Below are 12,981 nucleotides of genomic sequence, written 5' to 3' on the forward strand. Positions count from 1 at the left end.
CATATTTCTCAAATAAAACATGTCACCATGAATTAGGAGCCCAAGTAGGGACCATTAGAATTCATAGGAAAATACTACCTCTCTCATAATCTAATTATAAAGTTGATTCAACACTTCAGTAAAAAAAGTCAATTGCACTCACTATCCTCTGAAATTACGAGACAAAGCTCAAGTCCATAACTTACTGTATATTACTTGCAGACTTCCATGAACTAGTATCCATAATCTAACAAGGTAATATTATCAATCCATCAAGATTACTTTTCTAATCTTTGAGTTACAAAGTCTTCTGATTAATTGATATACTCTGCCTTATAAAGAGCATATGTCAAATAATAGATTATAAAGTCTTCCAATAAAAAATATCCTCAAGTCTTTTTTTTTTTGGTGCAAGAAGTCCTCAATCTTTTTTTTTTTTTTTTTTTTGCAAGCAGTCCTCTTTTCTGGAAGCTTTCAAGAAATATTGAGTCTTCAAGGAATTTCTTTAAAAGCTCTCCACAATTTTCTTTAATCATGTCAATGAACTTTGAAATGAGAGCAACCCTTTATTTATATGATTGAAAATCTTATTTTGATATCATCTTTTGATTTTCTAGAGATAATTATCTTATTTATTTATTATGATAATTATAATTCATTTTAATTATCATAATGAATTATTTAGGATAATGATCACAATTAATTTTTATGAAATAAATTTTATTAATTACGAATAATTTTATTTATTTTAATTATCATAATTAATTAATTATGATAATGAATTAATATTTATTTGATTTTTTATCAGATTATTTTATATGACATATCAATATATTATTAGCCCATTATTGACACTAGTAATTAATGAGTTGACAAAAATTTTCCTATTACAATAATATATAAAAATAAGCTATTAATTTTAATTTTTTTTTTATTTTTCTCTTTATTTTCTATCCCTTTCTCTCTCTTTTTTTTCAATTTTTTTTTCTCTTTCTCCTTCTTCTTTTATTTTTTTATTTTATTTTTTTATTTTATATTTTTGCTCACATTTCCGAAAATCAAACATAAAATTTTGAAAAGGGAAAATGCGACATGGCAAGATGCGAAAATCCACGTCATCAATTAATATTATAAAGTTACAATAAACCTTGTTCCAATTTCATAGTCACTCCTGTCTCGTTTCTCTCCTCTCCCTTACGGCAGTCACAGTTGATAGAGGAGGAAGATGCAGGCCCTTTCAAGGCGATTAGCCCACCAATCCTTCAATCAGTCTCCCGCAATTTCCTCTCTCAAATCCATTTACCCCCTCTCTGACCACTGTATCCCTTCTTCTCTTCTCTATTTTCTAGGGTTTTACCCACATTTCTGATTCCAAATTGCGCCCTTCATTTCAGTTCTAAGGTTATAAATTCTGGGCCTTCTTTGATTACAATATGTTGATTTGATCTGCAGATTATGGTGCTGATCATCCACGTCTCGGATCTACTCTTGCCCCCAAGGGTGTGGGCCATCTGGTCCGGAAAGGGACGGGTGGGAGATCATCTGTGAGGTGAGAGTGATGGTTGGTTTAGTTATTGACGAAATGCGGGGAAAAAAAAAAAAGGATTGGAAATTTTCATTTCAATCATGCTTAGTTCGGTTTGGTTGCCGAGAAAATGGGGGAAATGAATGGAATTAAATTATAATATGTTGGGAATTTTTTTAATTTGGGAGCAAAGGACGTTAATTTTCCATTCAATTGTTAGCTTGTTTTGGTATGTCTTAGGCTCCTCCTGATTGGTGAGAAAATGTGGCAAAAGGAGAGTTGAAATCCAAAGCTCTAATTGATAGCTGAGAAATGTAGTCAAGAAGGTAGAATCCTAACAATTTCACTATTTAGGACCTGAAAAAGGGATTTCATTTTTAAGGAACGGAAACATCCTAGGGTTTAAATTTTGGTTTTTCTCGGCAAACAAATGGAAGGTTTATGGATTGATTTTAGATTATGTGTATTGTTTTCATTTTCTTCTTTGATGCTAGGGTAAGAAATAAAATTTGGTTTCCTATGCCCTCATACTGGGGTTCTTTATTTGTAAGTTAAAAGAAAAAAAAAATTGTGTTTGGCAGTGGCATTGTTGCTGTGGTTTTTGGAGCTACTGGGTTTCTTGGTCGCTATGTTGTCCAGCAGCTTGGTGAGTGGAATATAAATTTTGTTATTATGGAACTAGCACATTGGCCCATGTTATTTTTGTATTGTATATGTGATTTTGTATCTGCATATTTCTATCATAAACGTGGGGAAGTTCTCTAATTCCAAGCTTGGTGATGGAAAGTTTTTGTTTCTATTTTTCTCTAATACATGTTTGCTCATATTATAATTTTTTCCCAGCTAAAATGGGATCCCAAGTGTTGGTTCCTTTCCGAGGTTCTGAGGATTCTCATCGTCATCTTAAATTGATGGGTGATTTAGGACAGGTAGAATAAATGGTGATTTATTCATTGATTCAAATTTTCCATTTGTGTGACTTGGTGGGAACAGTAGTTTGGCTGGTATTTCCTTTTAATTTAGACTTTTTGACTGATACTATCAGATAGTACCAATGAAATACAATCCAAGAGATGAAAATTCGATCAAGGCAGTAATGGCGAAAGCTAACGTTGTTCTCAATCTTATTGGTATTGAATTTCACCACCTGTCTCTTTTATGTATTAACTCTAAATATTGGAGGCAATGAAGTGTCTTGTTCTTATTAACCATCCTTGTGGGCAGGAAGGGAATATGAGACAAGAAATTATAGCTTTGAGGAAGTGAACCATCATATGGCTGAGCAGCTTGCTATGGTAGGTCCCTGCATGTGCTTTAACTGTCTTATTATTCCGTTGAATGCTGAGATGTTTTCTGGATGTTGATACCTTTGTTACTCTTGCAACCCATATTTTGGCAATTTTAAGTTTAGAATATATTGATTATGCACTAGAGAAAGTGGGCTTGTTTATTATTGGCTGTGACCAATTTTGAATTGCTGTTTCATTCTGTGAAGTTTCCCTGGGTAAATATTAGTGAGAAAAGAGAAGAAATGACCATTGTTATGAACAAGGAATGCATGGGCAAGTTATAAGCTCACTTTGATGCCTCACCATATGTACATCCATCTCAAGTATTCTGATAAAGTTTCCAATAGGGTTACATGCATTTTTTATATTGTATTATATGTTTTGTTATTTATGGATTGCATCAAAGCAAAGTGAAAATTTTAGTCTATATTTAAGGAACCATGGATTCACATGCTTGAAATCCATATGCTTAAGGCTTAGCATTTTCAACTCCCAATGGTCCAGGGTCTCTCCTTGCTGGTTTTCTTTTATGGCTCTTTCACATGGAGCTGTGTCCATATGATCAGTACTTCATCAATTTCTCTCAATGACAAAACTCTTAGAAAGCCTTGGTGAATCTCCAAGGCTTCTCTTCTTCTTCACTTTTTTAGTTTTCTGCGTTTCTCCACTTATTTTTGAACCTGCAATTAACATTTGGTTAAGCCAATTTATATTCCTGAAAGCCTTGATTTAGATAGAAAAAAAAAAAAAAAAAAAAACCTTACACAGACCTTTCTTTACAACTGTAGAATTTAAAAAACAAGTTTTCCTTGCTGTGCAGAATTAACAGGAAAATTTTCCCTTAATTCCCAACCATAAATGAGATAAAATCTGAGCCTCTGTAATCCTTATTATATCCATAAATCTTAATTCCATCCTCTCCTCCATAAACCTAAAAAAATGAAGCCTTAGCCCTTGATATTTGATGAGAAGCAACTACTTTAGCGGTTGTCTGACATCAAGTTGACTATTAAATTTGGTTTTCAGTGTCTTGAAGCAGAATCAAGGTCATGCACAGGAGTAGATATTATATTGGCATTGATGTTTCTCTTGATCTTATTGATTAGTAGTGTTGTCTATTTGAATTGATTTGAAGAGTTGATGATTTGGATTTCTCTTGAGCTAATTGATGTTAGGCTGTGATGATTTGATCTCTCAAAACCACTGCATTTGTTAGGATAAGAAATGGAGATGGGTGTGTTTATAAGTATATGGAATGAATTATTGATGCCTAATGTAAACTTTCATAAAAAATTAGTCCTGCATCCTTTGAAGTTTAAAGATCAAATTTGAGCACCCAGGAAAAAAAATTGAGGCCATTCCAATTCTATGATAATGTAATTTTCACATAAATTACTGTTGTTGCATGCTTTCTTGAATTGTTTTGGCTGCCCGTCCTCCTTTCTTAAATAAACTTTGTCTTATGTCATTGCTTTCTACTTCTTGGTATATGTTCCTCTTTCATGAGTGGTTTCTCATCTGAACCAACTTACCGTGCTTTCTAGAAATACCTTGTATCTTTTATTATTTTCTAAGGTAGCTCATTTTAATTGATAAACTTTGTGCCTTATCTGTTTTCCCTGAATGCATTTAATGGATCATTTTTGTTCCTTGTGCAGATTTCCAAAGAACATGGTGGTATCATGAGGTTTATTCAAGTTTCTTGCTTAGGGGCATCTCCATCATCTCCATCTAGGATGTTAATGGCTAAAGCTGCTGCAGAGGAAGCTGTTTTGAGAGAATTACCTGAGGTGAAACTATTATTTTTGCTCGAGTCTCATCTGATTGATGTGGCTACTTCCAATGGATCTTTTCCCCCCCTCTTATGCAACCAAAGAAAGAAATTGCTTATAGAAGATAAGAGAAAAGAGAATATTTCCTTCTTTTTTTGCATAGGGAAAGAGAAAGAAAATGCTTAGTATATTAAAGAAAAAGAAGTCAGAATAAAGAGTCCTTGGGCTATGAGACATCTTTGCAACTGGAGCTAGCGAAAAGAGAAACCAAACTCAAGGTGGGATGCTAGGCCCTATATACTATTAGCTCCAAGTGACCTGCATCAATATTGTTGGCAGCCAGGAGAAAGGATCCCCTGAAGTTTATGACGGACGTATAATTTGCTGAACCAAATGATTGCATATCATCACAGCTGAGTCATCCTCAGTTGGACAATGCTGATAACCCAGAGTGGGGTCCTCTTGAAGGCTGAAGCTCCTCCAAGAGAGCTAGTGTTTCAGCCTTGGTGGGTTACTTTTACTCACTGACTCAGAGAAAGACCCAGTTCCTCTTGATCTCTGTAGATCCCTGCCCCAGTATAAGCATCACTTGATCTATTAAAATCTTTGCAATGCCAGTCTCTTAAGATTTTATTTGCTTGTTGGTCTCTTAATGGGTCTTTATAATCAAGGAGTTTGCTAGCACTCATGTTGGTTTGAGTTTGTTGGATGCAGCTGTTTGCTGGGCTGCTTCAGGATAGATCTTGGGGTCTGACTTTTGCCTTTCTTTGGGTGTGCTAGGGGTTCTGGTTTCTTGTATGGGCATCTCATTCTTCTTTGTTTGTACTTCATTTGTCTATTAACAACTTCTGTTTTCACACACAAGTTGGTCTTCAGCTTTCCTACCATGGGGAAGATCATGTAGAAGAAACTGCCAGAGGTTGTCTCCTGGAAGACCAATCACTATCTGATCACATATAAAAAAAATCACTCAGAATCATACAATTTTTTTCTCACTAACTAATTAAGCTAAACATTTTTTATGATGAGCATAGAATAAGTCATAAGTGTCTTGCCTTCTTTAATGCTTGAGGCTGATTGTTAAGTGAGGCATAGTTTTATTTTACAGTAAATATGCGTAGAAAAATGAAAAAGGAGCACATCCCTAGTTGGTTAGCTTTAAATAGAACCAAAGACCAAACTGAAAACCTGAGAGATGGAGTGCTTGTTGTTGCATCTTGCTTGTCAGGTATGAAGACCATCAATCTTGAGATGATTGTTTTTGGATAGGTAAAGAACAACTGTATTAATAGCCCCTACTAAAGTTCACACAAAAGTATACACGGTATGTACAAGGCACCAAAGGCCAAAGGAGTCAGAAAGGGCACAAAAGACACCACCCTCGCCTTACTTTGAGTTCAACCAATCAATAAAATCCATTAGAGACAAGGTGCACTCTCCTATGTGCGCTTTTTGTTGACAGCAGATGAAATTCCATATCTCCTGTGCCATTGAAAATGGTTGCAGAGCCTTTACTATGCCTTGGCAGGGTGTCATTTTCTACTGAAGTTATGATTTTATTAATTAAAAGATTATTTCTGTATGAAATAAGTTCTTTGGTTCTTTATGTTATGCAGTCATTTTGCACCTTTAAATTGCTTGCTTTTTATTAATGCAATGTCATTGAAAAAGGTCTGCTATACATTTCCTTATCTTGCATTCAGATGTTCCGTTTATTTATTTTTGTTTTCATAGAGAATATGAAATTGATTAACAAGAGAATATAGACCATACAAGGAAGGACAAGGCATCCTTCAAAATATCAAAAACAAAGAAAGAAGAATTAAAGCGCCTCTGTTCAAAACCATCCCAAAGAGAGAACTTCCCTCTAAATTTCCCAAGTGTATGGCCTCCTGTTTTTTCCAAGTAAATTGCTGTTCAATTGGTGCTTCTAGCAGCGTCACACCACAACAATGGCAACAAAAGAAAAAAAAAATCCCCTCCATCCTATGAGAAAAAAAATTACCTTGTTAAATCAATGCAGGAACCCTAGAAAACCTTGTCCATCGAATGATAGTTGAGGAATCCTCTTATACTTTGATTTGCTCCCAGCCTTGTTATAAGCCTCTCTAATGCCTGCAAGCAGAGCTAGCACCTCCAGTATGATAGCATTGAGAAGGCCCACAATGCACTTTCAAGATTTCGGCAAAATCACCAATGCCAATTTAAACAAAGGTTCCCTACAGAGCAGCCATCTAATTCAATTTATCCCACCCAACCAGAGGTGTCCAAGTGGGTGAGCACACTGCAATTCTTCTGCTGTTAATACATCTTTAAAAACAAAAAACAATCCTTTCCCAATCAATGTCACTCTTACAGAAAATGATCATGCAAATTCATCAAGAGTCATCTTCTACTTACCTTTTTCTCACTATTTTAGTTTTATTAAACAGCATAGTAGAGGGCTGTTTAGAATATTCGGAATCAACGTGCAGGTGAAATAGGAATGAAAGAGTAGGTTGGAAGCAAAAGTTCGAGTTCTTGTATTTTGGTGATTGAAATTGATTATGAACAAATATTATGCATTAGACAGTGTAGTTGAGAGCTGTTTATAGCAATCTGCCTATTTGCAGTTGATAGAGAAGGATGAAATACAGTAGGTTAGACACAAAATGTTGCGTTTTTAGTTTGGTGATTAGTGATTACAATTGATATGGACAACCATAATGCTTTGATGCTAATTGCTGCAATTTTGCTTGGATGGTGCACAAAGAATATCTTTACAATTTGATTTCCTGATGCTGAATATCTTGATTCTGCTTTCAAAATCGGAATTCCTAATGTATGCTTCCACTTTCAGGCCACAATTATGAGACCGGCTGTAATGATTGGTACAGAGGATCGGATTCTGAACCGGTGGGCACAATTTGCGAAAAAATATGGCTTTTTGCCTCTCTATGGTGATGGATCTACGAAGTAAGTCCAAATCTATTAATTGCTAATATGGAAACTACAATTCTTTATTGGGACATTTTAACCACTTTAGTTATTACTTCTTGCACTAATATAGAAATCTTTTCTAATCATTCGTGAATATGCTTCCCACGACACCTTTTCAGATTCCAACCTGTATATGTTATTGACGTTGCTGCTGCAATTATGGCCGCCTTGAAAGATGATGGTACAAGCATGGGAAAAGTTTATGAACTTGGTGGGCCTGACATCTTTACCATGCATGAGTTGGCAGCGGTAATTTCTGGTCCTCTTTTCTCAAGTTATAATATGGTGTGGATTTTTACTGACTCCAAGTGCACTTCAGGCAGCGGTAATGTATGACACGATCCGTGAATGGCCTCATTATGTGAAAGTGCCTTTCCCAATTGCAAAGGTAAAACAAATATGCTGCTGTTGTCCTTTTTTCCCCTTCCCTTTTCTTTTGGGTGTTGGTCGGGTTGGTGATTGGAGGTCATTGGACAATGGGTTTATCTCAACTTGTTTTAATGGCTGCAGTTAGTCCATTTTGGTTTTTGTAGCTCTGGATGAATTCATTTTCATTCTTCTTTGCACTTATTTACAATTTCAATACATGAATTTTTGCTGTCTGACATGAGTAATGGTTATTTTAGATTACATTCTTTTTATTAGGTTTTTGGATAAAATTTATATTACCATCTCTAATGTAAATTACACAATAAAGCCCTTTTAGACCTGGCTCAAGTGATAAAGGGTTGGGGAGGTTCCACTCTCAAGTTCCAAAGGGGACAAAAATTTACATATTAAAAGAATTTTAAATTGCAGCATGAATCTGCCTTTTAATGATTTCACTTCCATGTTGCGAGTATAAATCTTGTCCTTATTTCTAAATGCATATTAAAAGGCCTTCCAACAATTTAGCTGTGTTGGTTAGGATTTTGAAAATATTTTTTTGTGAAGGAAAAGAATTGCTTTAGCTTTCCCTTTCTAAAAAAATGGGAAACAATGTGTCTACTTTTACATATTGCTATAGTAACTGAAATTATATTCAGAGCTTCAACATATCAAATGTGAGTCATGGGTATGATTGTATGTAAATAGTCTAATGCTTTCACTGTAAAACAAATTTTCATTGCTCATGAAAGGGGTGCCTCAACTGCCTAGGGCCATCCGCTCTCATGTGTGGACATGGGTCTGCATGTTGGTGTGGGTGGGAGGGGGGATTTATTGATTGGTGTTTGTGTGCATGATAAAATTTTGTTTCATGGGCACTGTTTTTGGTTTTGGGATTTCACATCATGGGGGCTTATTGGCACCTTTGTTAGGGTCGGTGCCACTTCTATCAGAGAACACTTCTGTGGAGAATCATCCTGTATTTAGATGTAAACCTAAAAAGTGTTTTTAAAGTGTGTTGATAATAGGATATATGACAAGCGAGTAAGTTTTTGTAGAAGCATCTACCAAGTGCTAGTTCAAAAATCACTTCAAGTGATTCTCTAAATCTTTCAAACTTTGTGAAACGTATAATTTTTATAAAGAAAACATTTCTAAGCATTAGAAATAGCTTCTAACCCTTCCAAAATTACTGTTAAATGCACTCTTAGTTTATTGATATCAGATAGAAGCTGGTAATTAGTTACTTCAAATGAATGTTGAATTCTGCCATAACTGTGGATGGGTTGCAAATGATTTCAGGCCATGACATTGCCTCGAGAAATATTACTAAACAAAGTTCCATTTCCATTACCTACTCCTGGTCTATTCAATCTGGATCTGATCAACGCTTTTACTTCAGATACGGTCGTTTCAGAAAATGGTTGGTATAGTAGTTTTAAGCGAGATCTTACCATCTTTCTTTTAATGTCAGATATGAATAAACTTTTCCGGTTATGGTTGTCTCATTCTTTCATTGCCTACATTATTTTTGGTGGTATTGCAGCTTTAACTTTTGATGATCTTGGGATTGTACCTCATAAGCTGAAGGGTTACCCTATTGAGTTCCTTCTCTCATATCGCAAAGGTGGCCCACAGTTTGGTTCTACTATCAGTGAAAGAGTAGATCCCGAGGCTTTTCCATAAGGCTCTCTGGTTCTTTAATTTTGAAATGTTTTTCTACCCAAAAATGCTACCCAGCTGGAAAGACTTCGAACAGGTATTTAAGTCTTCCATTTCTTTAAGCTAATGGAAGGTTTTGGGTTCATGTCTCATCCCTCTCAACTTGTGATAAAAAAATTTGTAATCTCAATGACTACGATTAATAAGGTGGACATATTTGTTGATCTGTAATGCAACTTAGTTTCCGTAGTGTTTAGGGAGCTACTAATCAGTTCTTAGTTTTGATACTATAGGTTTCCAGAGAGGGGCAGTTTCTGTTGAGACAAACTAGGGAAAGAATAAAGATATGGAGAGGATCACCCTTCAATGATTTCAGGGTTGTAAAATTCTGAGAAATACTTTGGTCATTTGTGATTCTGTAAGACATTTGGGTTGACTTGTTTTGGGTAGTCCTCAAGGCCCAGAATTTAATTCCTGTGAAGGGAACCACTCATATTTGTACATGTGGTATTTTTCGATTTTCGGTTTATTTTCTTCTCTGTTTTGCTTTTGTATGCCCCATTGGTCTCAGTTTGAACTGGAATGGCTATTCTTATTCATTTACAGCTACATTTTAAAGTCCACAGCTTTGGTATGTCCTGATTTTCATTCTTAAAGGAAGTATTCTTGGTATGAGTGAGGGTTAAGTCATTCTAAAGGCAAATCGGCTTTCTTGTGGGTGTGGAAAAGTGGATGCCCAAAACTCTTCATACAAGTAAAGAAGCTAGGCCTGGTATTGTTAAACCAAAACTCAACCATGAAACCCTTCTGGGACTGCAAAGAAGAGGAGATTGCTTGCATCAATCTCCAGAGATTGTTGGATCATCTCATGTGCCCACAAACCAGCCATGGCTCCTTCCATCGTGTCAACTTGGAGGGAAGGAATGTCGGGGCTTCGATGGTCATGCGTCGTCGAGCTTCAGATGAGTCCCCAGATAGAGAGAGTTGCAGTATTAACATCTACATAAACAACAACGTCCAAGGGGTCAACAACTCAGCTTTGCTTGGGAGTCAGGTGAAAATGGGGGACCCTGGTGTTTACTTGACTTTCAGAGGTGTGAAATTCAATGAGGATTCTCGGGAAACAAACAAGAGGAATGGAGAGAGCAATGAGAAGGGATTGGGTGCTAAACTAGGATTTTGTGGGAAATTTTTACTTGTATTTATTTCTTTTCTGCTGTTGCTGTGTTTCCTCTAGCTTGGGATTTGAATTTGCATGAGGGAGCAGATGCAGAAGCTGGGCCAGAGTCAAAACAACACACAGAGTTGTACCTTTCTCTAAATTTCACTCCTATCAAAAAATTGAATTAACTCACTGAGTTACTTGAAGCCTTAGTGAGTCATCTGGTTAAGTTGTTCATCTTTATTTTCTTTTTAGGTTTTTATATACTAAAAGTATTTTTTAGAAATAAATTTATAAAATATATATTTCAAAATTAAACTTTTTTTCTTGGGGGTCAACTTTAGTTGATGTAGTTCATGCACCTAACAATGGAAGACCTTTCTCCACTGATTTGTTTATTTTGGTTGAAATTCCCCAAAAAGTCAATTCATAAACTTGTCAACGCATCAGGACGGGGTCCAAGTCAAACAATCTGACGCTCCAGGCGACACAAGTGTGATGCACCTAACCCGCCTTCTGATACAATATCATTTATAGTATTTGGGTTAATTACATTTCTTGGATTAACTTATAAATTTACCCTAAGCTCAGGATTGGGGTGTTACAATTAGTGTGTACACATTTAAAAAAAAAATTAGTGGATTAAATTAGGGATAACAGATTAAAAGCGATGCAATCATCATCCCCGGTTTGGAAAACTAAATTTTCATATTTTTTTTTCAATCTAAAAACTATATATTTTTGACAAAAATACCTTCATATTTTTCTTGTAAAAATAGTCATCTATTTTAAAATACACATGTAAATAATAAAAATATTGAAGGGTATTTTTGATAAAAATGAGTTATTCTTTAAGTTCAAAAATGGAAGATATTAGTTTTACAAATTTGGGATTTTTTTTTTGTCCCTTTTAATAAATTAATCCATTAAATTACCACTAAATTTGGTCTTAAAAAAAAAGGTAATTTCATGGTTCAATAAAATTTGGAGTCATTGGACACCCTGATACAATTTTGGAAGCCTATAAAATTAGGTTTTCAAATCAAAAGAGAATTAAAAAAATAAAACAACAACTAATCTCCAATAAAAAAAAACCTCACAAAGAAGGAAAATTTGTTAAAATCAAGGAATTCAATCTCTTCAATTAAGCAACTAATTATCGAGAAGTCAAAATTCAATTTTCTACCTTGACTTATAAATAAAGGCAATTTCCTTTAAGAAAGGGGGAAATGAGAAATTCTAGAGGAGATAAAAGAATTCATATCAAGAAATCAAGATATACAAAGTTGTTGCATTCAATTTATCAATTTTAATAAATTTTTGTTCACATTAATTTTACAGGACTTTCACAAAATTTATGTGTATATAATGAATTTGATATAGATCGATTAATCCTATGACTTTAAAATTTATAAAGCCTTTGAGAATCTTTTTGGCAATGATTTTAGAAAGCACTTTTAACTTAAAAAGTATTTTAAAAAATATAGATATTTGACAAAATTTAGTAAATATTTTAAAAAATATGAAAATTCACTTATAATACTGAAAAACCACTTATAACATTTTTTGGAAAAATGCAAATAATTCTCTTAAAAACATTTTAATAAATATATTGTTAAACACACTTTAAACGCTTTATATGGCCTTGTGATGATTTTTCACGTGAATCATATCTTTCTATGTGCTATACGAAAATCTTTGATTTATCAATTGAACATATTCTAACAAGGAACTTATAAAAAAAAATAAAAATTTTGGACAAATATTAAACATCTATTTATCCCTCGAGGTAATTGGGTGAAACAAAGATGATAAACTTTCAACTTGATTAAAACAAATGCATAATGGTTGTATGAAAATGATATAATGCATAGGATAAGGTGTAATGATCCCAATTTCCCAAGCATCAAGGGCTTGTACCTTGTCACGTTAGGTGTTTGCAGTCACCATTAATAATAGAGAAGTATATGGGCAAGTCAACACTCGGTTCAGGATAACACACCCTACCCCTATCCCTCTTCTACACATCTTTTTGTCTGCTTCCCTCTTCAATTTCATATTCAGAGTCTGATTTTAAGGGCTGATTTAGATGGGAAAGTATTATTGAAAATCACAATTTTAAAACACTAATGTTAAGTTATATTTATTCTTAATATTTAAAATAAATAAATAAATAAATAAAAATCCATCCCATTTATTTATTATTAGGATGAGGATGATAATTAATATAAATAATATGATGAAATT

At 34.4% G+C, this 12,981-nt stretch overlaps 2 protein-coding genes across 2 annotated transcripts; both read left to right on the forward strand.

Annotated features, from left to right (window-relative positions):
- Window positions 1–1,135: 1,135 nt before the first annotated feature.
- On the forward strand, window positions 1,136–10,195 carry LOC117918614 (NADH dehydrogenase [ubiquinone] 1 alpha subcomplex subunit 9, mitochondrial). The gene is made up of 13 exons (XM_034835388.1): window positions 1,136–1,298; window positions 1,432–1,528; window positions 2,086–2,150; window positions 2,348–2,433; window positions 2,550–2,634; window positions 2,729–2,799; window positions 4,452–4,583; window positions 7,405–7,520; window positions 7,664–7,787; window positions 7,864–7,932; window positions 9,213–9,333; window positions 9,457–9,669; window positions 9,866–10,195. Exons 1-12 carry the CDS (start codon window positions 1,205–1,207, stop codon window positions 9,594–9,596), a joined length of 1,200 nt encoding a protein of 399 aa, XP_034691279.1. The 5' UTR covers window positions 1,136–1,204; the 3' UTR covers window positions 9,597–9,669; window positions 9,866–10,195.
- Window positions 10,196–10,368: 173 nt separating this feature from the next.
- On the forward strand, window positions 10,369–10,809 carry LOC117918167. The gene has a single exon (XM_034834681.1). The coding sequence runs from the start codon at window positions 10,369–10,371 to the stop codon at window positions 10,807–10,809; it is 441 nt and encodes a 146-aa protein (XP_034690572.1).
- Window positions 10,810–12,981: the final 2,172 nt, after the last annotated feature.

The sequence above is a fragment of the Vitis riparia genome, chromosome 7, assembly GCF_004353265.1.
Source record: "Vitis riparia cultivar Riparia Gloire de Montpellier isolate 1030 chromosome 7, EGFV_Vit.rip_1.0, whole genome shotgun sequence".
Taxonomy (NCBI): domain Eukaryota; kingdom Viridiplantae; phylum Streptophyta; class Magnoliopsida; order Vitales; family Vitaceae; genus Vitis; species Vitis riparia.

Bases quoted from the DNA above. Each gene is read 5' to 3' on its own strand.
- LOC117918167 (XM_034834681.1), top strand. From the start codon at position 10,369: ATGAAACCCTTCTGGGACTGCAAAGAAGAGGAGATTGCTTGCATCAAT.
- LOC117918614 (XM_034835388.1), top strand. From the start codon at position 1,205: ATGCAGGCCCTTTCAAGGCGATTAGCCCACCAATCCTTCAATCAGTCT. The intron at 1,529-2,085 runs GTGAGAGTGATG...TGTGTTTGGCAG, and splicing joins GGTGGGAGATCATCTGTGAG to TGGCATTGTTGCTGTGGTTT. The intron at 7,788-7,863 runs GCAGCGGTAATT...AGTGCACTTCAG, and splicing joins TCTTTACCATGCATGAGTTG to GCAGCGGTAATGTATGACAC.